This window comes from Gymnogyps californianus, chromosome 9 (assembly GCF_018139145.2).
Source record: "Gymnogyps californianus isolate 813 chromosome 9, ASM1813914v2, whole genome shotgun sequence".
Lineage (NCBI taxonomy): Eukaryota > Metazoa > Chordata > Aves > Accipitriformes > Cathartidae > Gymnogyps > Gymnogyps californianus.
In genome coordinates, this window is record NC_059479.1 from 4,029,790 (window position 1) to 4,047,144 (window position 17,355).

Below are 17,355 nucleotides of genomic sequence, written 5' to 3' on the forward strand. Positions count from 1 at the left end.
GCATACTAGATGTGCAGTGGACATTAATTTCTGACATTAACAAAAATGCATATAATAATGAATACTAAGATATTTCTCAGATATTAAAAAAGTGAAAGTCAGTGACAAAGGATAAGAGCAGGAGATAAGGCACAGTAGTCTACATAATTTATAATATTAACAATTCTTTCCAGTATATATGGAAGGGTATTCAATGTATGCTGGTTTTATTGTACTGACTTGAAAGAAAATCCACTCAATTGAGCCAGATATGAATACAGCAGGCTAAGTTATTTTAATACTTTTCTAGACCTAGGTTTGAGTTATGTTTTCTGACACAGAAAACCAGAAGATAACAACTAGCTGGAGAATACCTTGGTATTAGGATTTCTGTAGCTATGAACACATAGAAATATTTGGCTATAATATAGGGAAACACTCTCAGGGTATAATTACACAATTAAGAAAAGGGAGGAATTGACCACAGATAAAATTATGTAGCTAGCAAAACCTTATAGAATAGAAAACTTCAGTCTAGCTCTCAAGTGTGCTTTCTATCTGTGAGGCTGACCATAGCATTATATACATTCTCTCTCACACTTTTCTAATAAATCTGTAATTATGATGGGGCACACTGGCTAAATAGGTTAAAAATCACACATTTTTTTCCATTGCAGTAGTGTTTAGCCTTGAATGAGGTATCCAGCAGATCAGCTGAGGAGATATTTTGGAACAAGCCTGTAGAATTTCACATGATTGGGGAAGTGTCAGACATAGTGAAGTGAAATTTAAAGTGGTGCTGAGGTGGGGATTATCATGTTTGCCCATTTGAGTGAAACGTAAGTCTTGTTATTGCTTAGTTGGTATCTAAACAGATAAAAGTAGAAAAGGAAAAGATGCGAAAAATGCAATGGTCATGGCAAGCACAAGAATAGAGTCCCTTTGCCTTAGACGAAGTACAAAAAAGAAGTGAGAAGCATGTATTAAGGTATTATGGTAGTGGTTTGAGTTTTCATAAATCAAGATGTCTTAAAAAATCTCACAGCTGTATCCATACCCAATTAGCTGCAAGGCTCAAAATCATAGGGGCAAGGATAGTTGCTATTGAGACTGTTAGTCTCTGGCTTTTCAAAATTCTGTTCACTGGAGACGGAACCACTTCACATTAATTTTTTTCTTATACTTGTATCTCCCAAGCTCCCCTTTGTTCCACTTTCACCAACAACAGTGAAAGGGGATAGCATAAAGCAGGTCTTCTTCCCCACAATCTCTCCCATCAGGAGTCTTTCTGAAAGGTGCTTAATGAAGTAACATACATGGACTTAATTAGTTTCATCTGGCAATAGTCATGCTTAGATTTAAAACAATTTTTTTTTCCTTTGGCTTGTATTTTGTTTTGTATGTCCTCTAAATAAAAATACCACAAGCTCATGTCCAGCATTTAGTCATTACTTTTCATTTTGTATATTTTGACAGCTTGAGATAGATAGTGCTATATCATGCCTTCTGGTCACATCATTTTTTGTTCTTTAGAAAGATGCTATTAAATAATCTATCAATATTATCACTAGCTACAAGAAAGTTGAGCAAGAAGCAGTCAGCCTCACTGATTTTCTCCTTCATGTCTTTTAATTTCCCTCCAACATAATCATGTAATAGAAACATCATATTAGAAATCATGCATTGCAGTGACAACTGCAGAATGCTTCCTGTGCTGTTGGAGTCTGTGTTAATCAAGACAATGAAGTATTCCTCATAGTTTACATTATATCACATCTTGCATGGTAAATTTCAATGTACAATGACTTAGTATTGATTTTCTTGTTTGTCTTAGGAAAAATGAATGTTAATTAAAATATAATTTTGTTTAAAAATGAGTTATACAACAATATTCACCATGCCAGATGTACAATATTACCATGCAGAGAAATACTTCCTTCTTCTGCAGGAAATGGTTGAATCAGCACATTAATCATTAAACACGCTGGTTCAGAGAAAAGGATAGGTTTTTGGTTGCTATAATAAATAATAACTACAGGTCCTAATCATCACTGGTATAAACAACATCATGGCTAATGTCTTCAGTTTCTATGAAGTTGCTGCTTCCTACATCAGCATTTGACCTAGTATTTTCTAATCAAACTTTCAAGTTAGTTCAAAAACATCTATTGATACCAGTGTACGGAAATTGATTTTGTTACTCATGAACCATAGTTACAGAGCAAGATTCAATTTTTGTAATTTCCTTATCCTTATATGGCATCTGCTTAACCTTGTGTAGTTGTCAAGGTAGTTATAAAGGAATGGCATGCAGACTTTACCTCTGATTAATTCTAAACTAATTTTCAGCAGTTACTTGTAGTCTCAAAATATCTACTTTAAAACTTTCTGTCTGTGAATAGTAAGATGATAGCTTTTATATACTTGTAAACAAAGAGTAAAAAGTGAACTCAAGCATTGTTTATGATTTGAGAAAAAAGGCACATAGGTATTTGAGATAAGTAGCCCCCACTACATTTGGCATTATCAGAAAAAAGGTTAATTTTAAGATGGTAATATACGTACTCCTATCTTTTTACCTGAAACGTTTCGCTTAGTTATTATTCTCTATTATGTAATGTAAATGAATACAGTGTTAATTCTCCTGGGGGATAATGTTCTTGAATGGTGATTTAAGATGGCATTAAGTGATTTGTCTGAGACACTCACTTCATCACTGAATATAGACATATATCTATTATAATAAAACACTCATGGACATACAGGCAGTGTGCTCTCCAGACTGATTAGATACTGCTAAAGCTCCAATTTTTAAGAAAGTATCTCATGCTATGGAAATAAGTGTTCTTAAGTCATGCCATTATAATGTTTATAGTAAAGTTTCATATTCAGATTAGTCTGAATCAGGAAGAGAATCATTATTTAAATTGAGAACTCCTAATATATTACAAATTTTAACACTGACAGGTCACTGTGATGAAGTCCCTAGTTATACTGTGTCATCCAATGGCCATCAAATATCAGAAGAAAGATTTGCTGATTTTTGCTCCTGCAGTCCTTTTAGTGAATGCAACAATTTAAACCTGCTCACTAGAAACCTCTTTGTTCAGCCTATGAATATTGCACTTTGGGCATCTATGTCAGAGCGGTGGATTTTACTCCCAGTGGAGCTGCACTATCACCCCGAGTCCTTGTGGGAAGGCAGTGCGGGGCACTGCATGCAAAGCCACAGAGACCAATAGGACTTGCTCCACGGCCTTTCCCAACCTATCATTCTGACTTAAGAGAAGTGGAGGCTACTTGACTCCTAATTTTAACATCTCTTGAAATTTGTGAATGGGTCTGCAATAAATTGCTGAGCAATTTTCAAAACTGATCCCCAAAACTCAGGAACAAAATCCCATAGACGGTGACTCTTGAATAGGCATTTATGTAATAGTGAAATCTTAAAATGTTTGTCTTCAGCAGTTAAAGAAAAACGATTCACATAGTACTATAGTGCAACCAAAGAAGATCTGGACCAGATCTTACTGTGCTTTTACACAGTAATAAATTACAGAAACTACTTTCTATATACATAGGAATATCACATTTCTTAATTATCTGTATAAAGCAAATTGCGAGCATAAAACTCTAGACACAAGATGCCAATAAAGGAATGCATGAAGCTTTCAACTGTCTTCCTAGTAGCGAAAGATCAAGAAATGAGGGAGTACACATGCTAATAAGAACAATCTGCACTGCAGTGAGCCTGGAAAATCATTTTATAATCTCCTCTGTTAAAAAAAAAAAATATACAATTTCCAAAGGAAAACAGCTTACTGGGGAGAGTGTTTGGATCTACCCTTCTTTGTAACATGAAATCATGATGTGGCCACAGCTGACATAAAGCATAAAGGGCTGTACAGTGCTCAGGGGCTCTGCAGTCTGGTTGCAGCCTCTGTTTTCCAGTGGAACTACCCCACCAAATACGTGCTCTCTACACACAGGAGAATTCAAAATATCATAACCCAAATTCATCCTGATATGAATCATAATGGCATTCATCTGTATATTATCATGTCTGGGGGGGAAGAACAAAACTTAAAACAGCTACAGTACTTTCAGTGGTATGCTGAAGCTCCTCTGTTTAATGATATGCACACTGATACTTGTAATCCCAAATGGGAAAAGTTGTTTTAACTAATGCCAACTGAGAAAAGTGGCAGGTTTATGTTAATACTAGCAATAAAAAATTATTAAAACCAGGCAGTTTCAAGAGCTCCAAGTTCTAAAGGAATTGTCAGTATGAACTTTCAATTTAGATAGGTTAGAAGTCAGCAGTCTCTCCGTTAACTTAAATAATTATACATTTCAATTGCTTATTTGTCTGTTTCCTACATAATTTTCTGTCATTGTTACTACTTCATGTTAATGTTACTACCTCAGCAGTCATCAACATATAGTACAATTTTCCATACTCTTTTGGATCAAAGTTTTTTACCCATACCCTAAAAACTTCAACACAATCTTTAGCTGTTATATTTACAAAGAATAAATGATGAAGGAGACAATTGCAGGAGAAATTTTAAGGCAGAGGTTGGGACAGTTACTGATGTGGTATAATTATATCAGCAAGCAGTTGGTACAGGTGCATCAACTTTATCATTATTTTATCTGTGTTCAGAAATGGCTTCCTAACTGAAATATTTTTCTTATTTGTCAGCCAGCTGATGTGGTTTATCTCTAACAGATGCTATGGTCCTATGATTTCGCACAGGAAAACACTATCTCTCAACCTCCAGCCCCACGACATTGCCCGACAGACAGAGGGTCAGAGCTCAAACAGCTGCATAGGAGAGAGTCTGCCTATCTGGGGCTTGACTGCAGTTTTCTTGAATAAGCAGAAACAAATGAGAGGAAAAAAAATGATGAGTTGCATTGTGAATATTGCCGCACAAACAAACTGAATTGATGAAGCTGCAGTTTTGTCTCAAGCCTTGTCACCGCTAAAGCACATACAGTGCACCACAGAGCTGAAGTCACATTGGTGCTCTCAGCTATGATAAAGTCCTTGGGATGTCTAATGTCTAACTGGTATCCAGTTTGCTGCTAATGGCTGGTATGATTTCCAGTGCAGAGGTACAGTGATCCAAAATCAAAATCTGTGACACTGATAACTGAACTGTTACTTGATTAAAATGAATTTCACAAGTATTATAGCAGGTTAAATAGGTATGTTCAACAAATATCCAAAAGAGAAGTAGTCACCATAAAAATATAAATAATAGCCTTATCAAGAACAACAAAATTAAAATACTGCTTCTCCTCACCTGGTTTTCATGCAATATCATGCTTCTAAGTTCCCTTATCATCAGATTTACTTTCTGGTTTTTGGCCATAGGCACATTTAATGAGGCACTGTAAGAACATACTGAATTTTAAAAAAGACATGGCAAATAAATGACATTTATGTTTTATCACGTTCTAATTAAATAATGAGGAAAATTGAATTTATCCTTTATATACTGATTAATGAAGAGTGCTGTGCTGATTAATGAAGAGTACTTCATGAAGACAGAAAATAATTTTAACATAATTCAGAAATTTGAAGAATTGCAGGCCTGGAATAAATCACAAAACTCAGCGCATCAATTCTCCTGACCAAAGAAAAGATGAAATTTTACCTCCTCAACACCATTTTTGAGTCACAGCTTGTTTGAGGTCCAGTATAATCTAGCTGTTACCTCAACTGTCATTTCTTCGACTGTGTTTCATTCAGGTAATTACTCACATGCAAGTGTGAGCAGGTCTTTGAAAAGTAAAAATTTGCCTAAAGTTCAATAAGGACAAGGGCAAAGTTGGCTCTCTGAATTTAAATTCTGTTCCCCAAAAGTTGGTGACTTGCTATCATATATTAATGTAACAATTGAACCCTGTTTCTATCATATGCTTGTCTGTAATAAAAATATGGAGTAGCATCAGAAGCAGAATTTGCCTGGAATGCATTCAGAGCATCATCTGCCTTTGAAAGTGAATCCCTGATAAATTTCAAGCATAGCTATACAAGTTATTCATATCTTTTATATTTATTACACTTAAAACATGCCATCCTAGCTCAATTTTGAAAATGTCATGTGAAATAGTGTCAGAAGTCATCCAAAAGTCAAGATGACTTCTGACAACTAATGTTTTTCTCCCAGTAAGCTTTGTTATCTTGTCAACAACAACAACAAAAAAGTTGTTATGACATGATTTGTTCTGAACAGCCATGCTGGCTGGTATTTATCTCCTTGTTATCGTCAAGACACTTAATGCTTTTTGATTATTTCTTCACATTTTCAGTTTATATTGTCTGTTTCAAAATTTCATGTTTCTTCTTTTTAAAAATGGTACCATATTTTCACTATCCTTCACAAATCCTTACAGGAAAACTCTGAAATTATTTCACTTGGCTCTCTACCTAAGATGAAATTCATAGAGCTCAGCTACTTTGGAATCATTTAAATATAGATTTATCTCTGCTCTCTCTAGGCTAATCCTCGTTCTTAAGCCATTATTACTAACGCTAATGGTGTTAACACAACTCAGCATCCTAGTGAACGCTAACACAAAGATGACATCAAGCAATTTGGGTTCCTGATTCTTCAGAACAGTTCATGGATAATTTTCCCTCCTGACTGAGTGGAAAACTAATTCCTTGGTCATCATAGGGCTAATGCACTTCTGGAAACTTTTATTACTCAATATTCAGATGTCGTTTGTCCAAATTTGTACACATTTTATAGAAAACAAATATTTCTCCATCTTCTACGTGCTTCCTTTCTGAGTAGGTTTACATGAACCTTCAGTTTTCTTAATGTGTTGTTCTCAACACATTAACCCATACCACACAGAACAAGATATGACAGGTAGACATCTTCATACTAGCACATTTGCAGCTAGCTTGCCTATCTTTGTATTACAGTCCACTGCATCCCCTATTATAATTCAACATAAAGGCACCAGACTCAAGGATGTTTTTACTGACTTCTTTCTTTAAGATACTTTAATCTCTGTCTCCTTTAGCTCACTGATCCCCAGTACTATATTCTGAAGGTCAATATTTGAGTTCTCTGCAGTGACAGTCATACACTAAGGAAAATATATAAATATTTATCTCTGAATTTAATTTTTCCCTTCCATAATATACTATAGCTACCATCTTGAATCAGCTGCTGAAGATAAACCAGCAATTATAATCTTAATATTAACAAAGTTAATGGAGCACTTTTTTTTGCTTCCAGTATTTTTCAGTCTCTGAAGACCTTTGTCTTTGAAATAATTAATTATGTTAGTGGTATTTCTGCTGTAGTTAAAGGTTACTCTACAAAACATGTGAAAAAAGTACCCAGGACTGAAGGAAATTATTAGACTTTAAGTCCCTTTGTAAATATTTGCAGCTTAAAAATGATTGCTTTACCCACAAATACATACACACTATGGGAAATTATTTCGAGAAACTAGTACTGTGCATTTGCGATAGGGATGGTTGAGTATTATTTTAGTTGATTTCTGCAAACATCAAGGATAAGTGTAATGTAATACATACTTAAATACAATACTTAGAGTGGATATAATGAAGCTGAAAAAAGACATTTTTGAAAAAATAATTTTCTGAAAAACAGTAAAGAAAGCTTAAGAGGTAAATAGCAAAAAATGAATGTTACAGAGCATGAATTTGGCATAAAGTAGCTGATGCAAAACTAATGAGCATATAATCCAATTTTGCAGCTTCTTCATTTTCAATGAAGCATTGAAGGAAAACAAATAAAAAAGTATAGTCATTAAACTCACTGAGACAAATTAATTTTTGTAAGCTGTAAACTACAAAGGATACACATTATAGGTGAACTTGATTTGCCCCTTTTTCTTTAAAAAAAGAAAAGAAAAGAAAATACATTTGAAATTGTAATAAAGAGCTTCAAAAGAAAGCTAGAGTTTATTGCACTGATTTGGTATATCTTAATGTGTTTGCAATTAGCAGTATAATCTGAGATTGCCCAGACACAAACACACGTGCAGTGTATCCGAGGATTTCAGATGCATCAGGTCTGCTGTTTCTCAGGTGACACATACATACGCCTCAGGGCTGACATACCTCAGTTATACCAGAAATAATGTGTCTCTGCAGACCATAACCGATCTCACATATCCAGTGAGTCTGGCAGGGCCAGGCCTGAATGAATATGTTGAACTCTGGTGTATCTGAAAGGCATCAAATACACTGGGGGTCTGAAGGTTTTTGACATACCAGTGCCCAAAGATGCCATATTCCAAATGGGCTGTGGGACATCTGCGAATGCAGTACAGAAATCTAGAAAACTTCATAATGATAGATTTTCAGATGGAAAAAAGAGATATGTCTGGAAAACCCCAGACACACGATAGCCATACCAACTGTGATTTTGTTCTATACTATTCTGAAAAGCACTGACATACAGTAACTTTCTTGTATTGCAGAGGGGACAGAAAACTACTGTCTCTCAATTCAGTATTACATTATAATTTGAGTTCTAATTATTTCCCTTCAATTCTGATTAGCTATTTAATGAGGTATGATCTTTGAAAATGTATGATCTGACTTATCCCTATTTTCTGAAATTATTACTGATTCAACCTGATTTAGCCATTTTTATTTCTATATTTTCTGAACTAGATGTTCACTTGTGAATGTAATTCAATATTCTGCTAAATTTAATAAGTTAATGTCATGAAGAGATTTTATCTCTCCTAATCATTTATGAATATGCATTAACAGTATCAAAGAGAACCAGTAAATTTAGTCAACCAGCTGCCATTATTTCCCAGCTGGGCTTGGAAATTTAAAAAACAGGTGCTTTACATTTTAATAATATATGATATTAAACTGAGAAAATGTTTTTCTAAAAAAATCTTTAACTAAAATAGTGTTGAAGATTGCAGCATTTTCAAGATATGTGATATACATGTATATCAACAAATGCATTACTAGTTTACTAAAACCAGATGAATATAAAAATAAATATTTTTCTAAGAAAATTTTTAAAAGGCGTTTCAATCTGCAACACTATCCATATTAAAAGGCAATAAGGAATGACATCTTAAAAAAACAGTATGGGTATTTGTAAGTGGGACAGCTAACAGAATTCTGAAGTGGGAGGAATGTATTTATAATGTGTATTTCCACGAAAAGGCAGAGAAATTAGTTTGTCTTTATTATTTGCATTCAGATTCTAAAGGCTATATAATGTACTGATTTCATCAGCTTTTAGTTTGGTAATTTGTCTAGAACTATATGGTCCTTGTCATATTGTCTTCTGATTCATTCCTATTTAGTAATGTAATTTAATGTACAAAGTCTGAAGAGAAACAGAAATAAGACCTAAAGACATGTAGTATCCAAAATTTCATACCACAAGATATTTTAACTATTAGTATCACAGGAAAATAGGTTTGGTTTTTATGTATTCTGTTTGTGAATGATCAGGAGGCTGCATTTATCACATCAATGCTGTGCAAACAGTGCATCAGTGACACAAAACTGATAGGAAGTAGAAAACTCAGTAGTACCACCTACTACAGTTAACTGTAGTAAACTACAGTTTACGTGCAGCCTTATAAATGAAAACGTGCAGATACCAAACAGAAAGCAATGGAAAAAGGCATAGTAAGACCAGGATCGTAAGAGCTTTATAATTTTAAACACTTCTGTACTGCCATTTGAACAAAAATTATATGAAGAACATAATCAGCATTTATAATGCTACACTCATCACACTGCCTCTTTCCCTTGCAGGCTGTCAACGACCAGCAGCTCACTGCTTGGAATGAACACCAATGGCTCAGATGAGTATTTCCAGTCTACAAACCACGCAGAGCAAACTTTCCGCAAAATGGAAAATTATCTGCAGCAGAAGCAGCTGTGTGATGTTCTTCTTATAGCTGGAGACGAAAAGATTCCGGCTCACAGGTGCCTTTCCCAGTATTGTTTACATGGCTTCAAGCCTGAAATTTCCAAATGCTAGGTCAATTTATGCCTACCCTGATTAATTATGAATGAACGGTTACTATAATCAGGACATCAGCTAACAACAGAATAAAACGATGTGATTAACATTTCATATTCAATGTTTCAAAAAGAATGAAATTCAAATATGAACCATTGATATTGTCCATCTTCCCTTCTTGCTGCTGTCAAACTGTAGCGAGATCAGTGAAGAAAATCTGCCCAAACAAGCACTATGGGAGAAAATTAGATTATGAGTTACCCTTTTAACTTTATTGCTCACTGCTATAAGATTTGAAACCTATGCTAAAGATAATGTTTCTATTGCACACACAATTTTTTATATAATAATACTGAATTTCATGCTTGCTATTGAGATTATGAAGTAATTTGCAGTCCTCCTAAAATGCTTTTGTTTCAAGGTTGGTTCTCAGTGCAGTGTCTGATTATTTTGCTGCAATGTTTACTAATGATGTGCGTGAAGCAAAACAAGAGGAGATCAAGATGGAGGGAGTAGACCCTGATGCGCTGAAAGCTTTGGTGCGCTATGCCTACACAGGTAATTCTTCCTCCATTACCCACATCACTGTTGTAAAGCAAGATAAAATCTGTTCAGTTCATACATAATTGTCATTTCTTCCATTTCATACTAGTACGTAAATATATGCATAAATCATGCATACATGATGTAAACCTTTCTCTAGGAGGATGAATAAATATTAGTGTTTTATATAATAACTTATTCTAGAAGATATGCAGAAAAGTTAACATATAAATTCATATTGGACATCTGTCTCTAAGTAGACACAAATTATTTCAGGAATTTTAATGAGAGAAGAACATATTTGCCTGTTTCCCCACCTCATGTAGTGACACAGAAAAGTGTACTATGAACCTTCCTGTCATGGGTAGCTATAGAAATGGTTGGCCTGGGTGGCATTATTTGGCTCACTCAAGGCCTTTGAGGAGGATAACAGGAATATGATCACACTCATGAGTAGAGCAACTTTTACCACGAGCAGAGCAACTTTTGGGCTGCTTACTATCCACACGTGTCTCAAAATCATCCCACTTGATCAAATGTCATCTCTTTCAGTTCACTTAATGCAAAACCATATGAAAGAACGTATATAAGACTACGAAAGCAAACGCCAGACTATGAAATAGTGTAAGTTTGCTTGTGAAATCAGGATTCCCTCTGCTTTGAGGCATTACATTGCAATCTTTATTTACAAGAACATTTACCAATTTTGCTATATACTTTCAGTAACTATTCTGAGTTGTATAGTAAAACCCAAACCCAAACATTGCCCTATTCTGCACCCTGCCAGCCCTTCCTCATTTCTTGCAGAAGTTGGAAGGTATTATTTAAGTTACAAAGCAAGGGACATCAGTAAGAGATGGGATTGTGCTAAGGTAAGACTGCTGAAGACTTATGGAAAACTGAATTTTCGTACTGCCTCTGTCATAGGTTTTCATGTGATAATAACCAAGCCTCTAAACTGAGTGCTACTTTTTTCCTAGGTAATGAAATATAAATGTGACTTTCAGAGATGACAGCTATAACTTTCAGAATTGTTTACATATTTTACTGAAATAAATCAGAAGTGAACTTTGGACAAGAAACCTCTTACAGTTTTACTCTGATGATAATTTTGACTGTAATCTCTCAAATACCACCCTTCTCCATGTGTTAAATGGAGATGATGTGTATCATCCTTTCACAGAAGAAGCCGGAAAAGAAATTGATGTTTCTGAGGCAATTGGATGTTGTATTGATAAATAGAAAACGCAGTCATAAAAAACCGCCACAGTTCTTTTTTCAGAATAGGATTTTAGGGCTGTGTATCAACTAGAGAACTGAGCCATCCACTGAGCAACAGGAATGGAAGATCTTATTAAATTAACACCTTCCAGTCCATCTATGAACATAACAAAATTCTCACATCATGTAATAATTTCATTAAAAATTTAAATGCACAAGTAGATGATGGAAGAAATCAGGCTTCCGGCACACACTGCTGGCATTTCCTAGCTTTTGATACTGAAGTTCTTGTGTGTAATATAAACTTATGCTATATATTTTTATGAATTAATATATGAATTTTAGGAAAGGTTTTTCTCTAATCACATCTTTCTCTTATTTTACTTTTTTTCAGGCAAAATCAGATCTAATACTGTTAAAGCTCCAATAAAAATGTTCCAATCATTGTATTCAAAATCCACCAAATCCTTTAAGTCTGTTAAAACATACGTTTAAAGAATCCTTCAGCAAGAAAGGAAAATGAATTTATGAATCACAGGACACTTCTTTTCAAAATTTTTCAGAGGAGGAGAAAAATTGGGGAGTGAGAAGCTTTCAAGTAATAAAAATACAAAGTAAATGACTGAAAACTTTTTTTTTTCCCCCTACATGCAAACTGCACAGGTATTCTAGAGTTAAAGGAAGACACTATAGAAAGTTTGCTAGCTGCAGCTTGTCTTCTCCAGCTATCTCAGGTTATTGAGGTATGCTGCAACTTCCTCATGAAGCAGCTCCATCCTTCCAATTGCCTGGGGATTCGCTCTTTCGGAGATGCTCAGGGCTGCACAGAGCTCCTGAAGGTGGCACACACATACACCATGGTAAGATGAACAATCTAACTGCTTTGCAATTATAACGTTAACAGCAAGTGTGAATACTCTCCTGGAAAGCATATGGGCTTTGGCGAAGCAGAGCCAGCTGAGCGGGGCTCAGGGCTGCTGCTCTCTCCAAGACTGATGCAGTGGCTCTGCTCTTCCTATGCTGGCAGGGTCAGTTCTGTAAAGTCCCTGATGCAGGGACATCTCTGCCCAGCTCAGTCTCCAAAGGGCAATTTAAGAACTGTGACTGTTACAGAAGTATTGGAAGGAGAGAAAAGCATGCTTAGAAAAACAAATATTTGGTTCTGTTGTTTCCTGTTTCAGAGTTTTGCCTTGTAGAAGGATATACTTATTGAATTTAAATGTGCAATATGATTGGTACATATTTCTTCCAAAAAATGTAATAGGGCCTTAACATGGCTAATGTCAAGAGACAAACAGCAATGGCCCATTCTTATGCTTTTGATTCAACACAAAGAAAATTCTAAAGCTGATTTTAAGGTGAGACACACATAAAAAAAGCCAAAATAAAGAATGTATGGGAAAGATTTGGAATGCTAAAAAGCAGCACATCCCTGACTGAAGGATAATCCTCCTTTGGCTCAAAGCAAGAAATGAATATTCAGAGCGTGGGAAACAGAGAAACAAGATAGCTTGCTGTGAAACCAAATCAAGGGATAAATATTCAGGGCAATAAGATGTGCTATAGCAACTTTAAACACAAAAAGTATAGCAATTGCTACAGCTAAATGGATATAAAAAGAACTACTTGTTAGGAGATACATGGCAGCTTTATGCTTGAAATATTAGTGTAGTATGTCAAAACCAGTTCAGAGGCTTCATAATGCTGAGAGCATTCCAGCAAGAGATCGTACACTTCCACATGCTGAAATAAGTGAGAGTGACATGTGCAGATTGAGGGCACTGGTTGTGCTCCTTCCTGTCATACTAATAAATGGTTTGTTTAGCAGCAATCTAGATTCCTCTTATATTTTAAAGTTTGAAAAAGGGCATTTAAGATAGAGGTTCACTCAGCCTCTATATAATAGTATTGTCCTTGTTGCTCCACACCATTTTATACTCAGCCAAATTCAGGAACTTCCCCCCTCCACTGTTGCCTCTCTTCTCCCACCAGCCTTAGCACAAGGGCATCAGCTTTACGCATTTAAAATTCATGGTCCAGATTTCTGCAAAACTGAAATGAAATCATATGGTTAGACCTATGATTTTATAATGTCAGACAATAAGAAGCCTTTTTTGTTTAGATTTTTTTAACCATTTGAATCCTCCAGTCTTCCCCAGAAGTTAGACTGTTACTACTTTTTAAAACTGTGTGTCACAGAAATGACAGTTGGGTCTTTAAGAACGCTGTCTAATGTGAAGGATCATAATGAATCTATGAGACTCAGCAGTACTGTGCATATAGGCTTTACACTACGTCTTCCTGAAAACAATCGGGAGCATTTCCACCTCTAGAACCACCTCCTGTATCTTGCATGTAACACAGATTGAGAATGCTGCCATGAAAGAGTACCTTGCCTGTCATAAAACCGCCTACCAAGTTTGCAGCTACTGACAATTTATAGACAGAAGAGGAAATCTGCACCTCTCTGAAATAACCTCAAAGAAAATTTTCTTTTAAACCCTTGAAGTGATATTAAAAAAACCATTGTTTTGTTTCATGCCAACATCAATCACTTGAAAATGTGTACCTTAGGGGAAAGACTATAAAGTTGTACTGCAAATATAGAGACCAATCAAATGAACTAGTATTTAAACATTTTCAGAAGATAATGAGCTATAAACACCACATCCATTCAATAAAAACAGACACAATGGAGACCTTCCCCTTCAATTACTTTAGCCGTTGATGCAAAGTATTAACAGTTTCCTGCCTGGTATCTTTTCGTGCAGATAGAGCTTGTTCTGATAAACATCTTGTGCTATATTTGTAACTAAATGTGGACTGGCTTTCCTGTTCCTATTCTCCGAATGTCACAAAATATTAAAGCAGGATATGTATAACAGAGCAAAGTTAACATCTCCTTTAATCACTGATACTTCTATATTTACATCCTTGTTACTCTTGAAAAGAATTACAGAAAGCTACTGTACTGAAAACAAATAATACAAATATCAGTTACTAAAATTTCTTCATCTGCCCGATTTCAGTCTGGTTCCCAAATAAGATATATTACTTCCAGGTACATAAATGGAAATTAATATTTCAAATGCAGACATGAATTCCTACATAAAAACATTAAAAATCCATCTCTCAAAATTTCTTTTTTCCTTTGGAATTAGCACAAGCAAGCATACTTAATATATTTTAATATAAATTCTATTATTGTTGTAACTTGACTGTACAATATATTATTTTTATGAAAAATAATTCTTTGAAAGATTCTAGGGATTTAATATTAGTGGCCATTTCTGGAGCTGAAGAGTTTTGTCATAGCAATAGCTTAAAGACTGAGACCCCTTTGTTGGGACTTGTCCAATTTTCTATTGCCCAAAAAGTACCATTAGAAAAATGAGTTTAATGTCCCTTGCTGTATTTTCTGCTACTAAGAGCAGAGACATACAGTCAACACCTGGCACAGCTCCTTGCAAAAGGTTTGGAAGGTTTCCAAACCAATGTAATTTGCTTAAAACTTTTGAATCTGATTGTAACAGAAGTTACACAGTTTATCTGAATGTCCGCGTGGCATTCTTAAGATACACATTATATCTTCAAATTGTGTTTCTATTAAGCTGCAGTGTTAAGATCACATTGATGGACAAAACTGCCAGTGGCAAATCCCTAAGACAGGACATACTGAGAAGAAGCCTGACAAACACATCTGTAAGCATGATAGTGTGAAGATGAGCATTATTCTTCAGTTCTGCAAGAGTAAGGCAGCAAAGAGCAACCAAAATCTCCCTTAAATGGTAGAAGGAGATTCAGTGATCTTTAGAATATATACTGCATTTCCCTATACTGTAGAACAGAACAGGAATGAAGTATATGCAAAGCCTACATTATCTAAGAAAATGTTATTTCAAGGTGTGAAAATCATCAGTGCATTGAAATCTTTTTTTCTTTTTAGGAACACTTCACAGAAGTAATAAAAAACCAGGAATTTCTTTTGCTCCCTGCTAATGAAATTGCAAAGCTCTTGTCTAGCGATGACATCAATGTTCCAGATGAAGAAGCCATATTCCAGGCGTTAATGATGTGGGTGAGGCATGATTTGCAGAACCGGCAACGAGACCTAGGAATGCTTCTTTCTTATATTAGACTGCCTCTACTTCCACCCCAGGTATGAATGTGAAGGGCTAACTGGGAACTTTTAACTACCAACTGAAATGCTTGCCTCAAGCATCATTTAGGCAGAGAAAAGAATTCTATGGAAAAGCTCTGGTTTTGGCTGGGTTTTTTTAGTGGTTTTTTTTTGGTGCGCTTTTTTTGTCTTTTTTTTTTTTTAACTGTAGAGTAGATAGGTTTATTATTTGTAAACACAGATGAAAAAAAATCCCACAATGCCAGTGTAATTACTAGGCTCAGAATTACCTCTATACAAATGTCAGTCTAATGATATTACAAAAGTACAGTGTTTCTTTGTTGGGTAGCAACGGTGGTAGTTCTCCTCTAATAACACAGCAACTTAAATACCATGCAAAGATATGTATTTAGCTTTACCAAACTGCAGGACAGATAAGACACAATACTTATTTCTTTATTACCATAAAAAGTAGACAAAACCAAAAGGGTCTAGATTATTGCTGACTATTCTGAGCATTGACATTATTTGTCCTTTAAGACTGAAAGAGACACTTCATTGAATAAGTTCCAGAGATGGACATACTGTTTTGTAGTAAGCTGACACATATACAGAAGAATCTATATATCTCATCAGAAAAGCTTATAGGAATATCAAGACTGTCAGGACACTACAGCTACTTTATAGATCTCCATGACCGAAGCTGCAAATATACAACTTTGGATTAAGCATCAAAATACTATATATACTTAATTCAAAATATATTTAATGTATTTTAAATATATTTAATATATTCTAATATTCACAGAAATGTCCAGTACTATATGTTAGATTTGCTTATACTCACATCAAAAGGAGTTTTCATTCAGAGGGTGCACTACTACATTTGCAATTCTAACCTTTTTGAACATTAAAAGAAAGATTTTGGAAAAAATAAAGCAAAGACGTCATACTTAAAGTCTTTTTTTCCTACCTTTATATTGTTTTGCTTGCATTAAAGCAGACTTTCCAGCAAAGCTCAAGTGAGAGGTGGACTGAAAATGAGTGTTCGTAGCTACAAATACTTTACTTACTAAAGTACGTACAATTTTAATGATTTAGATATATACAAGGTTCTCACTTTTCATTTCTTAGTTACTAGCCGATCTAGAAAATAGTCCAATGTTTGCAGACGACCTAGAGTGTCAGAAACTTCTTATGGAGGCTATGAAGTACCATCTTCTACCAGAAAGACGGTCCATGATGCAGAGTCCTCGAACTAAGCCTAGAAAATCTACAGTGGGTGCACTTTATGCTGTAGGAGGTATGGATGCCACTAAAGGTAAGTTCAGAAATTAATTTAATTGTATTAATTAATTGTATTACAAACACCCAGAGAATATATGACAATTATTTAAAGATTTCTGTTAGGAAAACAGCAATTTAGGGATGAAAAAGAGGAAAAAAACCCCACAGAACACAATCCTATGTGTCAGATGTTCTTTC

At 35.0% G+C, this 17,355-nt stretch overlaps 1 protein-coding gene across 1 annotated transcript in view; it reads left to right on the forward strand.

The window, feature by feature from the left end:
* The window catches only part of KLHL4 (kelch like family member 4), a 44,188-nt gene that overhangs the window by 16,022 nt on the left and 10,811 nt on the right, over positions 1-17,355 (forward strand). Inside the window, exons 2-6 of the mRNA XM_050901789.1 lie at positions 9,776-9,949; positions 10,408-10,544; positions 12,414-12,610; positions 15,697-15,909; positions 17,005-17,191. Coding sequence (XP_050757746.1) covers positions 9,776-9,949; positions 10,408-10,544; positions 12,414-12,610; positions 15,697-15,909; positions 17,005-17,191 — 908 coding nt within the window. The remainder of the gene's footprint in view (positions 1-9,775; positions 9,950-10,407; positions 10,545-12,413; positions 12,611-15,696; positions 15,910-17,004; positions 17,192-17,355) is intronic.